Below are 12,936 nucleotides of genomic sequence, written 5' to 3'. Positions count from 1 at the left end.
CAACCACCCCCAACCCCACATACCCCCTCCACCCAACCGAAAGTCCTGAATCTCCCCCAACTCCCGAACCCCTCCCTTCCAAAAGTACTCAACCCCCCTCCCCCCAACCTCTCTGGCCTACCCATTATTCAAAGCAAGAGGAAATCATTACATATTATTTCTTCATTCCTCATTAAAATGGTGTCGGGTATGAAGTGACATTCGAAGCCACGTCCAGTCCGCCATCTCAAGTGATTAGACATTAATAATCGAGTCAATAAATAATCCCAAATTGATCATCTTCTTCGTGATGCACACATTTACATCCGGTGACCCAAGAGGCTTTTTGTAAACAGCAGCTCACTGCATGTGTGACTCGGTTTAACAGGTGCATGTTGAATGGTCACTCCGTACAGCTGCTGTGCCATTTGGAAACGGAGCCGGTTCGGGCATTGCACGTCGTCACCCAATGCGGTGTGACCAAGGACGACAGGTCGTGACTGAAACAACTGTGAACGCGTCGTGACAAACGAGCTTCACATGGAGATTTATTTACTTATTTGGTACAAATTTACACGGAAGGTACAACCAGCACGGTCGGGAGGGACTAGTTCGACATGGAGATTTATTTAATTATTTGGTACAAATTGACATGTAATGTATAACCAGCACGGTCGGGAGGGACTAGTTCGACATGGAGATTTATTTACTTATTTGGTACAAATTTACATGTAATGTACAACCAGCATGGTCGGGAGGGACTAGTTCGACATGGAGATTTATTTACTTATTTGGTACAAATTTACATGTAATGTACAACCAGCACGGTCGGGTGGGACGAGCTTCACATGGAGATTTATTTACTTATTTGGTACAAATTTACATGTAATGTACAACCAGCACGGTCGGGAGGGACGAGCTTCACATGGAGATTTATTTACTTATTTGGTACAAATTTACACGGAAGGTACAACCAGCACGGTCGGGAGGGACGAGCTTCACATGGAGATTTATTTACTTATTTGGTACAAATTTACACGGAAGGTACAACCAGCACGGTCGGGAGGGACGAGCTCGACATGGAGATTTATTTACTTATTTGGTACAAATTGACATGTAATGTATAACCAGCACGGTCGGGAGGGACTAGTTCGACATGGAGATTTATTTACTTATTTGGTACAAATTTACATGTAATGTATAACCAGCACGGTCGGGAGGGACGAGCTCGACATGGAGATTTATTTACTTATTTGGTACAAATTTACATGTAAGGTACAACCAGCACGGTCGGGAGGGACGAGATCGACATGGAGATTTATTTACTTATTTGGTACAAATTTACATGTAATGTATAACCAGCACGGTCGGGAGGGACGAGCTCGACATGGAGCTTTATTTACTTATTTGGTACAAATTTACATGTAATGTATAACCAGCACGGTCGGGAGGGACTAGTTCGACATGGAGATTTATTTACTTATTTGGTACAAATTGACATGTAATGTATAACCAGCACGGTCGGGAGGGACGAGCTCGACATGGAGCTTTATTTACTTATTTGGTACAAATTGACATGTAATGTATAACCAGCACGGTCGGGAGGGACTAGTTCGACATGGAGATTTATTTACTTATTTGGTACAAATTTACATGTAATGTACAACCAGCACGGTCGGGTGGGACTAGTTCGACATGGAGATTTATTTACTTATTTGGTACAAATTGACATGTAATGTATAACCAGCACGGTCGGGTGGGACTAGTTCGACATGGAGATTTATTTACTTATTTGGTACAAATTTACATGTAATGTATAACCAGCACGGTCGGGAGGGACTAGCTCGACATGGAGATTTATTTACTTATTTGGTACAAATTTACATGTAATGTATAACCAGCACGGTCGGGAGGGACTAGCTCGACATGGAGATTTATTTACTTATTTGGTACAAATTTACATGCAAGGTATAACCAGCACGGTCGGGAGGGACGAGCTTCACATGGATTTATTTACTTATTTGGTACAAATTGACATGTAAGGTACAACCAGCACGGTCGGGAGGGACGAGCTTCACATGGAGATTTATTTACTTATTTGGTACAAATTTACACGGAAGGTACAACCAGCACGGTCGGGAGGGACTAGTTCGACATGGAGATTTATTTACTTATTTGGTACAAATTGACATGTAATGTATAACCAGCATGGTCGGGAGGGACTAGTTCGACATGGAGATTTATTTACTTATTTGGTACAAATTTACATGTAATGTATAACCAGCACGGTCGGGAGGGACTAGTTCGACATGGAGATTTATTTACTTATTTGGTACAAATTGACATGTAATGTATAACCAGCACGGTCGGGAGGGACTAGTTCGACATGGAGATTTATTTACTTATTTGGTACAAATTGACATGTAATGTATAACCAGCACGGTCGGGAGGGACTAGTTCGACATGGAGATTTATTTACTTATTTGGTACAAATTGACATGTAATGTATAACCAGCACGGTCGGGTGGGACTAGTTCGACATGGAGATTTATTTACTTATTTGGTACAAATTGACATGTAATGTATAACCAGCACGGTCGGGAGGGACGAGCTCGACATGGAGATTTATTTACTTATTTGGTACAAATTGACATGTAATGTACAACCAGCACGGTCGGGTGGGACTAGTTCGACATGGAGATTTATTTACTTATTTGGTACAAATTTACATGTAATGTACAACCAGCACGGTCGGGTGGGACTAGTTCGACATGGAGATTTATTTACTTATTTGGTACAAATTTACACGGAAGGTATAACCAGCACGGTCGGGAGGGACGAGATCGACATGGAGATTTATTTACTTATTTGGTACAAATTGACATGTAAGGTATAACCAGCACGGTCGGGAGGGACGAGATCGACATGGAGATTTATTTACTTATTTGGTACAAATTGACATGTAATGTATAACCAGCACGGTCGGGAGGGACGAGCTCGACATGGAGATTTATTTACTTATTTGGTACAAATTGACATGTAATGTATAACCAGCATGGTCGGGAGGGACTAGTTCGACATGGAGATTTATTTACTTATTTGGTACAAATTTACATGTAATGTACAACCAGCACGGTCGGGTGGGACGAGCTTCACATGGAGATTTATTTACTTATTTGGTACAAATTGACATGTAATGTATAACCAGCACGGTCGGGAGGGACGAGATCGACATGGAGATTTATTTACTTATTTGGTACAAATTGACACGTAATGTATAACCAGCACGGTCGGGTGGGACTAGTTCGACATGGAGATTTATTTACTTATTTGGTACAAATTGACATGTAATGTATAACCAGCATGGTCGGGAGGGACTAGTTCGACATGGAGATTTATTTACTTATTTGGTACAAATTTACATGTAATGTACAACCAGCACGGTCGGGAGGGACGAGCTTCACATGGAGATTTATTTACTTATTTGGTACAAATTGACATGTAATGTATAACCAGCACGGTCGGGAGGGACGAGCTCGACATGGAGATTTATTTACTTATTTGGTACAAATTGACATGTAATGTATAACCAGCACGGTCGGGAGGGACGAGCTCGACATGGAGATTTATTTACTTATTTGGTACAAATTGACATGTAATGTATAACCAGCACGGTCGGGAGGGACGAGCTTCACATGGAGATTTATTTACTTATTTGGTACAAATTGACATGTAATGTATAACCAGCACGGTCGGGTGGGACGAGCTTCACATGGAGATTTATTTACTTATTTGGTACAAATTGACATGTAATGTACAACCAGCACGGTCGGGAGGGACGAGCTCGACATGGAGATTTATTTACTTATTTGGTACAAATTGACATGTAATGTACAACCAGCACGGTCGGGAGGGACTAGTTCGACATGGAGATTTATTTACTTATTTGGTACAAATTTACATGTAATGTACAACCAGCACGGTCGGGTGGGACGAGCTTCACATGGAGATTTATTTACTTATTTGGTACAAATTGACATGTAATGTATAACCAGCACGGTCGGGTGTGGCCATCGGACGTTGAGAGTCCTTAAATAGACCTGGTGGACACGCAGTTCGCCATTGATCGAGGCTGCACAGGGAACACGTGTCGGGTTTTAATAAAAATCCAACAGGAAAGGGAGATGGGTTCGAGTAGCTGTAGGGGAGGGGAACACGTGGTCCTTTAAATCTCGTGATTCGGCGCAGAGAAAGTCAGCGGACGGCGCCGTCGCTCCATCATGAGAAAATCGAGAGGTTCGTGCAAACGGACGACGAACAAAAGGCCCGAGAGACGTCGCAGCGACGTGAACACGCCGGTTGGACAAACTATCCGAGTACAGGCCCGAGGAACGAGCGGCGTCACGAGCGGTCTTCTCGTACCCTGACTGGGTCTGAGCGTCGTCATGGTTACTTAACGTGCTCACGGTGACGAGAACTCACCCCCGAGCCGCCTCAAGGCTCTTTATGAGCTTCTTGATCTTCCAGATCTCGACATTCCTGTCCGCCGCGCTCGGATCATCCGCCATGTTACACCCGACGGAGGAAACCGTGATCCCAGCGGTCAATCCGGTGCCTCTGTCCACCCGCCAGGGACGGCTGGAGAGCCCGCTTAGTTAGGCTGAAACCCGAGGAGCCGCACACACCGTGACAGGGTGCAGCAGACTCGGCCTTGGGAAAGAGGTGTGGACAAGCACGACAAAAGCAAGCTAACCGGCATGAGTGGAAATGCTGACGTCATATCCGCTTAAAAAAAAAACTACTTCCGTCTAATTATTTCCCCCCCCATGGAAGTAATTCATTCACGACAAATATATTTATCTGTTTAAAAGTCGAACAATAAACTTAATATAACGTATCCACTACATGTACAAAAGTATGCGGACACCGGCGGTATTGGGAGTATATGAATATTAATGAATGCATGATGAACCGGAAGTGAGAGTCACGTGACGGACCGTCGAGTGAGTGGAGGAGGAGACGCCATTTAAAAAAAAAAACAAAATCGGTGGAGCAAAAGATCCTTCGTGTGGGCTGTCTTTGTTGTACAACAACACCCCTTCCAATTAGTGGATTCGGCTATTTCAGCCACACTCATTGCTAACAGGTGCAAAAAATCAAGCACACAGCCATGCAATCTCCATAGACAAACATTGGCAGGAGAATGGGCCGAACTGAAGGGCTCAATGACTTTCAACGTGGCACCGTCATCGGATGCCACCTTTCCAACAAGTCAGTTTGTCAAATTTCTGCCCTGCTCGAGCTGCCCCAGTCAACTGTAAATGCAGTTATTGTGAAGCGGAAATGTTTCAGAGCAACAACAGCTCAACTGCGAAGTGGTCGGCCACACAAGTTCACAGTACGGGACCCCCGAGTGCTGAAGCACGGAGCGCGGGAAAAAAAATCATCCGTCGTCGGTTGCAACACTCACTACCCAGTTCCAAACTGACTCTGGAAGCAACATCAGCACAAGCACTGTTTGTCGAGAGCTTCATGAAATAGGTTTCCATGGCCGAGCAGCCGCACATGAGCTTAAGATCACCATACGCAATGTCAAACATCGGCTGGAGCGGTGTAAAGCTCACCGCCATTTGGACTCTGGGGCAGTGGAAATGTGTTCTCTGGAGCGATGAATCACGCTTCACCATCTGGCAGTCCGACGGATGAATCTGGGTTTGGCGGATACCAGAACGCTACTTGCCCGAATACATAGTGCCGACTGTAAAGTTTGGTGGAGAAGGAATAACGGTCTGGGGCTGTTTCTCATGGTTCAGGCTCGACCCCTTAGTTCCAGTGAAGGGAAATTATAAGGCCACAGCATACAATGACATGCCAGATGATTCTGTGCTTCCAACTTTGTGGCATCAGTATGGGGAAGGCCCTTTCCTGTTTCAGCATGGCAATACCTCTGTGCACAAAGCAAGGTCCATACAGAAATGGTTTGTTGAGATCGGTTTGGAAGAACTTGACTCACCTGCATAGAGCCCTGACCTCAACCCCATCAAACACCTTTGGGATGAATTGGAACGCCGACTGTGAGCCAGACCTAATCACCCAACATCAGTACCCGACCTCACTAATACTCTCGTAGCTGAATGGAAGCAAATCCCTGCAACAATGTTCCATCATCTCGTGAAAAGCCTTCCCAGAAGAGTGGAGGCTGTTAGAGCAGTAAGGGGGGGGGAGTCCATATTAATGCCCATTATTTTGGAATGAGATGTCTCTTTTTTGTGTTTTTGGATTGGGGGGGGGATGTTTTCTTGGATTGGGGGGAGGAGGGGGATGTTTCATTGGAAACACGGTGCATGTTAGCGGGCATGCAACCAAAACCACCTCAGCGCCAACGAGTCTGGCACTTCATTCAGGATGACTGACAGGGTCTCCAAGCAGCCATCAAACTTCGAGACTGGACTTCCATCACGACTTTCTCCAACATCAACTCGTCCTGTGAATTCTTTCAAAGAAATCTCCTCTCTGTCTCTGTCTCTGTCTCTGTCTCTGTCTCTGTCTCTGTCTCTGTCTCTGTCTCTGTCTCTGTCTCTGTCTCTGTCTCTGTCTCTGTCTCTGTCTCTCTCTGTCTCTGTCTCTGTCTCTGTCTCTGTCTCTGTCTCTGTCTCTGTCTCTCTCTCTCTCTCCTCGCCCATGGTACACTGAAGCTTGTGGTGAAGCAGTTGTCCTGAAACAACTTGCCTTCACCTCATGAAAGGTGATTCCAACTGAAGGCAATCTCAGTTCCTTCCACAAATCTCGGAAAAAGTGTGTGTCCACCCTCAGGAGAGCCAGAAAACATCTTTCTAATCTCAAGGCTGAAACTGGTCTCCCTCCAAATCCTGGTGGCGTCTAATCAAATCTGTTTCTGGTGTATGTCCAACCCCAAAATCCCCTCCCTTACCTCAAATGGCCACAAAGCTGATACTGTACGTGAAAAGGCTGAATGCCAAACTCCGATTCCAACATTAAATTCTTCGACTCCAATGGCTCGGAAAGCCACAATTCCAAGCTGGCCTCCAAAGCCAGTCGCCGACTGGGTGCCATTGTGCAAAGTCCTCCTTTGGCACAATTTAGCTCCTAACCACATAAAGAGCTTTCCTCTGCAGCCTGATGGAGCACTGCTCTCCCCGATGGGCTGGTGCCCCCACCTCACACCTTTCTCGGCTTCATGCTGTGGAAACCAAGGCTTTTAGGACCATTGGTATCTCCTGTGATGAAGCTGAGACTTTGGGTCTCTCACTCTCTCACCACAGGCAGGTGAGTGGTGTTTGTCTTCTACCTGCTCCTCTCTCACCTCCCCCCCCCCCCTTTGCATTACGTGACCTGTTGCACGCCATATTTCCACAGGGTGCTCAAGTTCCGCCAGCAACCCTCTTCTGATGAAACTACCAAAATCACAAATTACTGCTCACCTTCACCCTTTCGTTCCTCTTTTTTTTTCTTCCCACCTCTGGAACAAACTCCCACACTCTCTTCAATCCCAGCCTTCCCTCCAAGTTGTCAAAACAGCTGTTCTCCACCATCTCTTATCTTCCCCATCCAGAACCGTGATCTTTTCTACCCCCGTTAATCCACCCCAAACACACCTTCAAATTCCCTGCTTTCCTTCCTGAAAGTCCCTGTGGTGTCCATCTTGTATACCCTGTGTTCCCCACCCCCATCCCTCTCCTTCCCACTGATCTAATGTCTCTGCTCCCTACTGTTTTGTGCTTCCCTCTTGTCTCCTACTCCCTTTGTTATATGAGCCTTGACAATGTATTCAAAAAAGGTGTCGAAAAGGTCAAAGAAGGTCCATACATGTCAAAATATTATAAACATGTATATATAATGTGTGAAGGTTATGTTTTCACCTCTGTGTTTGTCTGTCTGTGTCTGTGTGTGTGCAGGATATCTCAAAGTTGTGGACAGATCCAGATGAAGTTTGGTGGGCAGGTTGGGTGTGGGATAAGGACAAATTGATGTGATGTTGGTGAAGATCCGAATCCAGATCTGGATAAGAGAATTTAATTTTCTAAGTGATTCTTCACCATTGAGAGATAGGGCCAAAAACGATTCTGCAAGCATATTTCAAAATGGATTGGGCTCAATATGTTCTCGTGGATCAGGCATTATGTGGCGTAGGTATGAGCTCTACCAAGTGCTTGTACTTTCTGTTGGAATTGGAGTACCCTGCCATGGAAGGACCTATTAAGCTGCTCTATTTATCTCAACATGGTGTATTTAAAACATGGGAATTCTGTGATTTTTTTTGGTGGTTAAAGAGCCTAATCAACTCAGGAGATCATGATTATTTCTGTGTTTCACACTCCACATCAGAAAGCTCGAGTACAACTCCACGAAAAACATGCCACACACACTACAGTCGGATGCAGTTCAGGGTTTAGTGATTATCCTGAAAAGAGCCCTCGGAGCAAAACTGAGAACAAAAAGTTGAACAGCTTGGTCCGTGAACTGTGATCCCTTACTGAAGCGAAGGTGGATATTTCGTTGGCACGCAGTCGTCCCGTTGATCTACTCCACTCACGAGGCTTCTTCGCTGAGAGAATCTGGTGAGCAAGATCAGTATCAGGAAATCGCGCCACATGTCCATACAGCTGCAGCTGATGCTCACGGAGTATACAGGTAACAAATCTCATCTCGGTCTCTCTCAGCAACTGCTCGTTGGACACAGTCTGACCAGCGATGGCCAAGGAGTCTCCAAAGAGACCTGGTACTGAAGGAGTTAAAGTCTTCATCTCAGATCTTTTGCCAGAGTCCAAGTCTCACCTCCATCGAGCAAGAATGGAAGCACCAAGGACTGAAGGATTCACACTTTCATCATCCTGCACAGGTACCGACAGCACCACACCCCATGATCCAGCGAATCCACGACATCGACTCCCAGATGTCCGTTGACCTCCGGCTCACAACCTGCGGACACACGACATATCACGGCCAAGGGAAGTGAATCTCTCCGTGATCTCAAATCCTGATGGCAGCATCTAAGATGTCATTGAAAGCCTGGATCTTGTTTTGACCCAGGAAACCTGAAGTCACGGTGGCTCAGATTTCATTCAGTGCCTTGAGGGCCCCCTACAAGGACATCCAGTGTTTCTGCAAGGATGATTACATCATCTGTGAAATCAAGGTCAGAGGTCTTGACATTCCCAAGCGATGCACCACAGCTTGATCTCTCTGACATCCTCCCCAGAATCCAGTCCGTGCAAGTGTTGAAGAGTTTGAGGGCCAATAAACACCCCAGCAAAATCCAGTAACAAAGGGAAATAAGTCAGGGATGGAACCACCACACCTCACAGTACTCTCAGTACCAGAGTATAGTTCAGAAAATCAGATCTATCAACTTTGGTGGCACCCTGCGAAGACCGAGAATCCTCCAGAGTATTCCCATTCAATAAATTGAATGCTTTGCAGAAATCAGATGATCATCCTCCCTTTGGGATAGGACATTCCAGGCACTCACCTGAAGGGACTGCCTCAGGTTAACCAGAGGAGACTGACATTTAATGGACAACACCAGAGCACCACCCCAATCCAACCTAGGAAGGTTACCCTGTGCTTTTCCTCCCATCATCAAAGAATGGGGGGCCCGAAGGCTTTGCCCAATCCCGTCATCCAGTGAGCTGCCCTGCGAAGGGAAGCTGCACCGGAGGGACTCCCACTGAATGGGTTTTCAGTCTCCTTTGCGTTTTTTTTCTAATGTGTTTTATGGTGGCTGGAGTGCAAGTCCTGCCACCAACCTCCGAGTAAGAGGTACCCAAGTGCAGGACGACGACCAGATTTGGATGGCTGTTGGCTCACAAGGAGCTGCTCTGCCCTTTGACAGGTTTTGTATTTAATCCTGCTGGGTGTCCATATCCATACACCCTCCTCACCAGGAAGCCTGGTGGGGAAGACAGCTTTAGTGGCCGACAACCCAACCATGAAACAGGTTAACACAGGTTTTCATACCTGCAGCAAATCACAGATCTGATCTCCTTTGACCTGACCGCTCAACAAATCAATTTGACCTCTTGACCCCCATAATCTAGTCTGTTCATCTTTATATCGTTTTACATACTTGTACGAAGTTCGACTTGGATTGCTTCAGCCGTTCTTAAGTTATCGTGGTAACGAAAAGCTATTGCAGACACATGGACAGATGGACAACCTGAAAACATGCCTCCAGTGACTTCCTCAGCGGAGGCATAATTCTCAGGTCCGGATCTCTATCTTCACCAAAATAAGTAATTTGTCCTTGTCACACACACCTAACCTGTCTACAAAGTTTCATCTGAATCCGTCCATAACCGAGATATCCTACTTACAGATGAACAGGGGTGAAAAAAACAACCTCCATTCACCTTCGGTGAGAGAGGTAAAAATATAAAACTGGCATACATGGCTTTTCTATCTTTAGGGATTCCCATCACCATCGTCGAAACATTCAATTGGTAATTTTTTATTTTTTTTAATTTAGAAAAACTTTGCATAAATCTCGACCCACAAACATTTATTTTTAAACGTGCTTTAGAATGATACAATCTCTTAATAAAATAAACAAAACGGAAGTCATAAAATGAACAAGTCATCAGATTTACTGGGGAAAAAAAAAAATAATAATTAAAATCTTTGCAATACACCTGTAGATAGACTCAACAAACAATCCAGGCCAGAAAATTAAAATCAAAATAATCAGGATCCAACAGCAGCACACGGCCCATGACACAGTGACATCACCGAGGTTCTGGCACAACCATTTTAAACCAACACAATCACATCCTCCAAAGCAGAGGATGAGATGGTCAGCACCTTCGTTCCAAATCACAGAAACTCTGCAGCACTTTTGCAATGAACAGAAGTAAGCTTTGCGGTGGAAAAAAAAAAAAAGTAATAAATACCAACACAAAATGTTTGTTTCAGTACATATAAAATAACAGCTTTCTCAGGTGTTCTCAACAAAACAAGCATCCTTCTCAGTTCCTGTGCAATGAAACAAACATGGCTTTAGGATACCTAACCACGTGTGACAGGTGGATGGATTTTATTTGAACGATGTGCAAAGTTTTCAGAACTGCTCATATCATCAGTTCAACTCGCTTCTGCGCCATGCCTTTCTTGGTATTTCCTGCAGCGAGAAGAAAAAGAAGAAGAAAAAGGCATTTTTAATACAAAGGACCACACATTGTCCATCATCCTTCAAGAGTTCCAATCTTCAACAACTTAAAAATAAGTTAAGTATAAAAAGGTTTCACATTCACACAGTAACTCGTATTACGTGACAAACTGTGCATAGAATACAATCCAATTCGACCATTGTCCATCTTTAATATTTTCTTGTGTCTGAAAGTACATATATAATGGATAGCCACACCTGAGAGCACAATCGAGCAACACTAATTTTCTTTGCTGCAAACTCTGATGCCTTTGACTCGATGTGCTGCCAAAAACTGGGATGACCTCCGAAGCCTGTGCAAAACAAACAAAAAAAAAATAAAACGAAATAAATCGGGGAAAACATTTACACAGGGCGCGCCAATGCACACGAGCATGCCATTCATGCCGGTAAGTGCGCCCACACCATCGCTACACAAAGGCCATCTGTGCTGGTCTGCACACCCACACAGTCCTCGCTAACACGCACGTCCCCGCATCATACAGTCCATCTGTCCCAGTGTGCACACCCACGAGTCAAGGATGTTAGGGATTTCTGGGTTCAGATTCTTCCAAAAGCACCAAATTTGGCCCATACGTTGCCCATACCATACTTTTTCGATTTAAGATGGGCGCCCCCCCGGGGCCGCCATATTGGCGAAATCCAATTATGACCGCCATCCGGGTTAGAGGTGAATCGTAGTTAAAAAAATCAAAAGGGCTAGAATCATGAATAATGCCACTTTTTAGGGGTTTTTCGGGGTCACGGAATCTGATCTCATTTTGATGATTTCAGGTCATGGTCACCCCATTTTGGGTTCAAAGGTCAAAGATCAAAGATCAAAAGTGGTACGACTAAAAATTCAACAAAAATTATTCAGGAACAATTTTTATTAAAATACTTCGGGAATAACATCTGCTGACAAAACGCCGCTATGTACACTCAGGACATATCCATGGAACTCGTCCAGTGATAAGTTGCCCTGAGCTTTACCATCTATATTAACCACATCGTGGGTGGTAAAGACCTTGAGACGGCTGTTGGTGGGTACCACCACCCCCATCCTGAGCATGGCGAGCACACACCGCACGCACAACATCTCGCTTCACTTCCATGATGCGATTGTACGACACTGAGATACCCTGTTCTTGTCAATCCCAATCTGTTTTTTGTCCCATGCGTGTCCGTGCAGCTTGAGGCCACGATACAGGGGGAAGGGGGTTTCTCGCTCCTTGTTGTGCCGTACTGCAGACGTCTTGACTGCATGGTGCGTACCCTTACTAGTATTGTAGATGAGCAGTTGTGAGATGTTGCGTGCAATCTTTCTCCCGCGCACCCAGATTGGCGTCGCCACCAATCTTCTCACGTCCACGAAGAGCTGACGGGCCCTGGAGAACTACGTTGAAACTCATCTCCTCGTTGACTGGAGCCGTGAGGCAGTTAAGGGGGAAGGAGCCGTCGAAAGGCTCCCGACTCTGTAGACAAAACTTGTGCATCATCACCGCAGCTCGCATGAACGTAAGTGCGTCCTCTTGACCAATCTGAGACCTATATGTCTTGGCCAGCTCATCAACCACCTTCAGTTTGTGAGATATGTAAATATCCTTCCTGCCTTCATTCCCCTTGGAAAACTCAGCCCATTCAGGTAGGAGGTCGAGAAGGTGATCCTTGTATCGAGTTGAGTGTGGCTCTTTTTTGTCTTGGCATGGGCGACCTTGATCACTTATAAGCTTTTGATACATCTCACGTTGCTCTGAGAGCTTAAATACGGTGGCGTCCGAATGTTCGATCAGGGC

At 45.2% G+C, this 12,936-nt stretch overlaps 2 protein-coding genes across 5 annotated transcripts in view; both read right to left on the bottom strand.

Moving 5' to 3' along the window:
- Positions 1 to 4,773, bottom strand: part of ETF1 (eukaryotic translation termination factor 1) — a 75,449-nt gene extending 70,676 nt beyond the window's left edge. Inside the window, exon 1 of the mRNA XM_085848856.1 lies at positions 4,462 to 4,773. Coding sequence (XP_085704982.1) covers positions 4,462 to 4,547 — 86 coding nt within the window. The 5' untranslated portion in view covers positions 4,548 to 4,773. The remainder of the gene's footprint in view (positions 1 to 4,461) is intronic.
- A 5,708-nt stretch (positions 4,774 to 10,481) lies between these two features.
- Positions 10,482 to 12,936, bottom strand: part of AUP1 (AUP1 lipid droplet regulating VLDL assembly factor) — a 77,419-nt gene continuing 74,964 nt past the window's right edge. For all 4 annotated transcript variants that reach the window (XM_085848854.1, XM_085848853.1, XM_085848855.1 and 1 more), the window contains 2 exons: positions 11,360 to 11,454; positions 10,482 to 11,113 (listed from right to left, as the gene is read on the bottom strand). In XM_085848854.1, coding sequence (XP_085704980.1) covers positions 11,077 to 11,113; positions 11,360 to 11,454 — 132 coding nt within the window. In that variant the 3' untranslated portion in view covers positions 10,482 to 11,076. The remainder of the gene's footprint in view (positions 11,114 to 11,359; positions 11,455 to 12,936) is intronic.

This window comes from Eptatretus burgeri, chromosome 12 (genome assembly GCF_056783735.1).
Source record: "Eptatretus burgeri isolate ZD-2024b chromosome 12, Ebu_testis_v1, whole genome shotgun sequence".
NCBI classification, from domain to species: Eukaryota; Metazoa; Chordata; class Myxini; order Myxiniformes; family Myxinidae; genus Eptatretus; species Eptatretus burgeri.
Note: the sequence above shows the minus strand (reverse complement) of the source record. Positions and strands in the feature narration are given on the sequence as shown.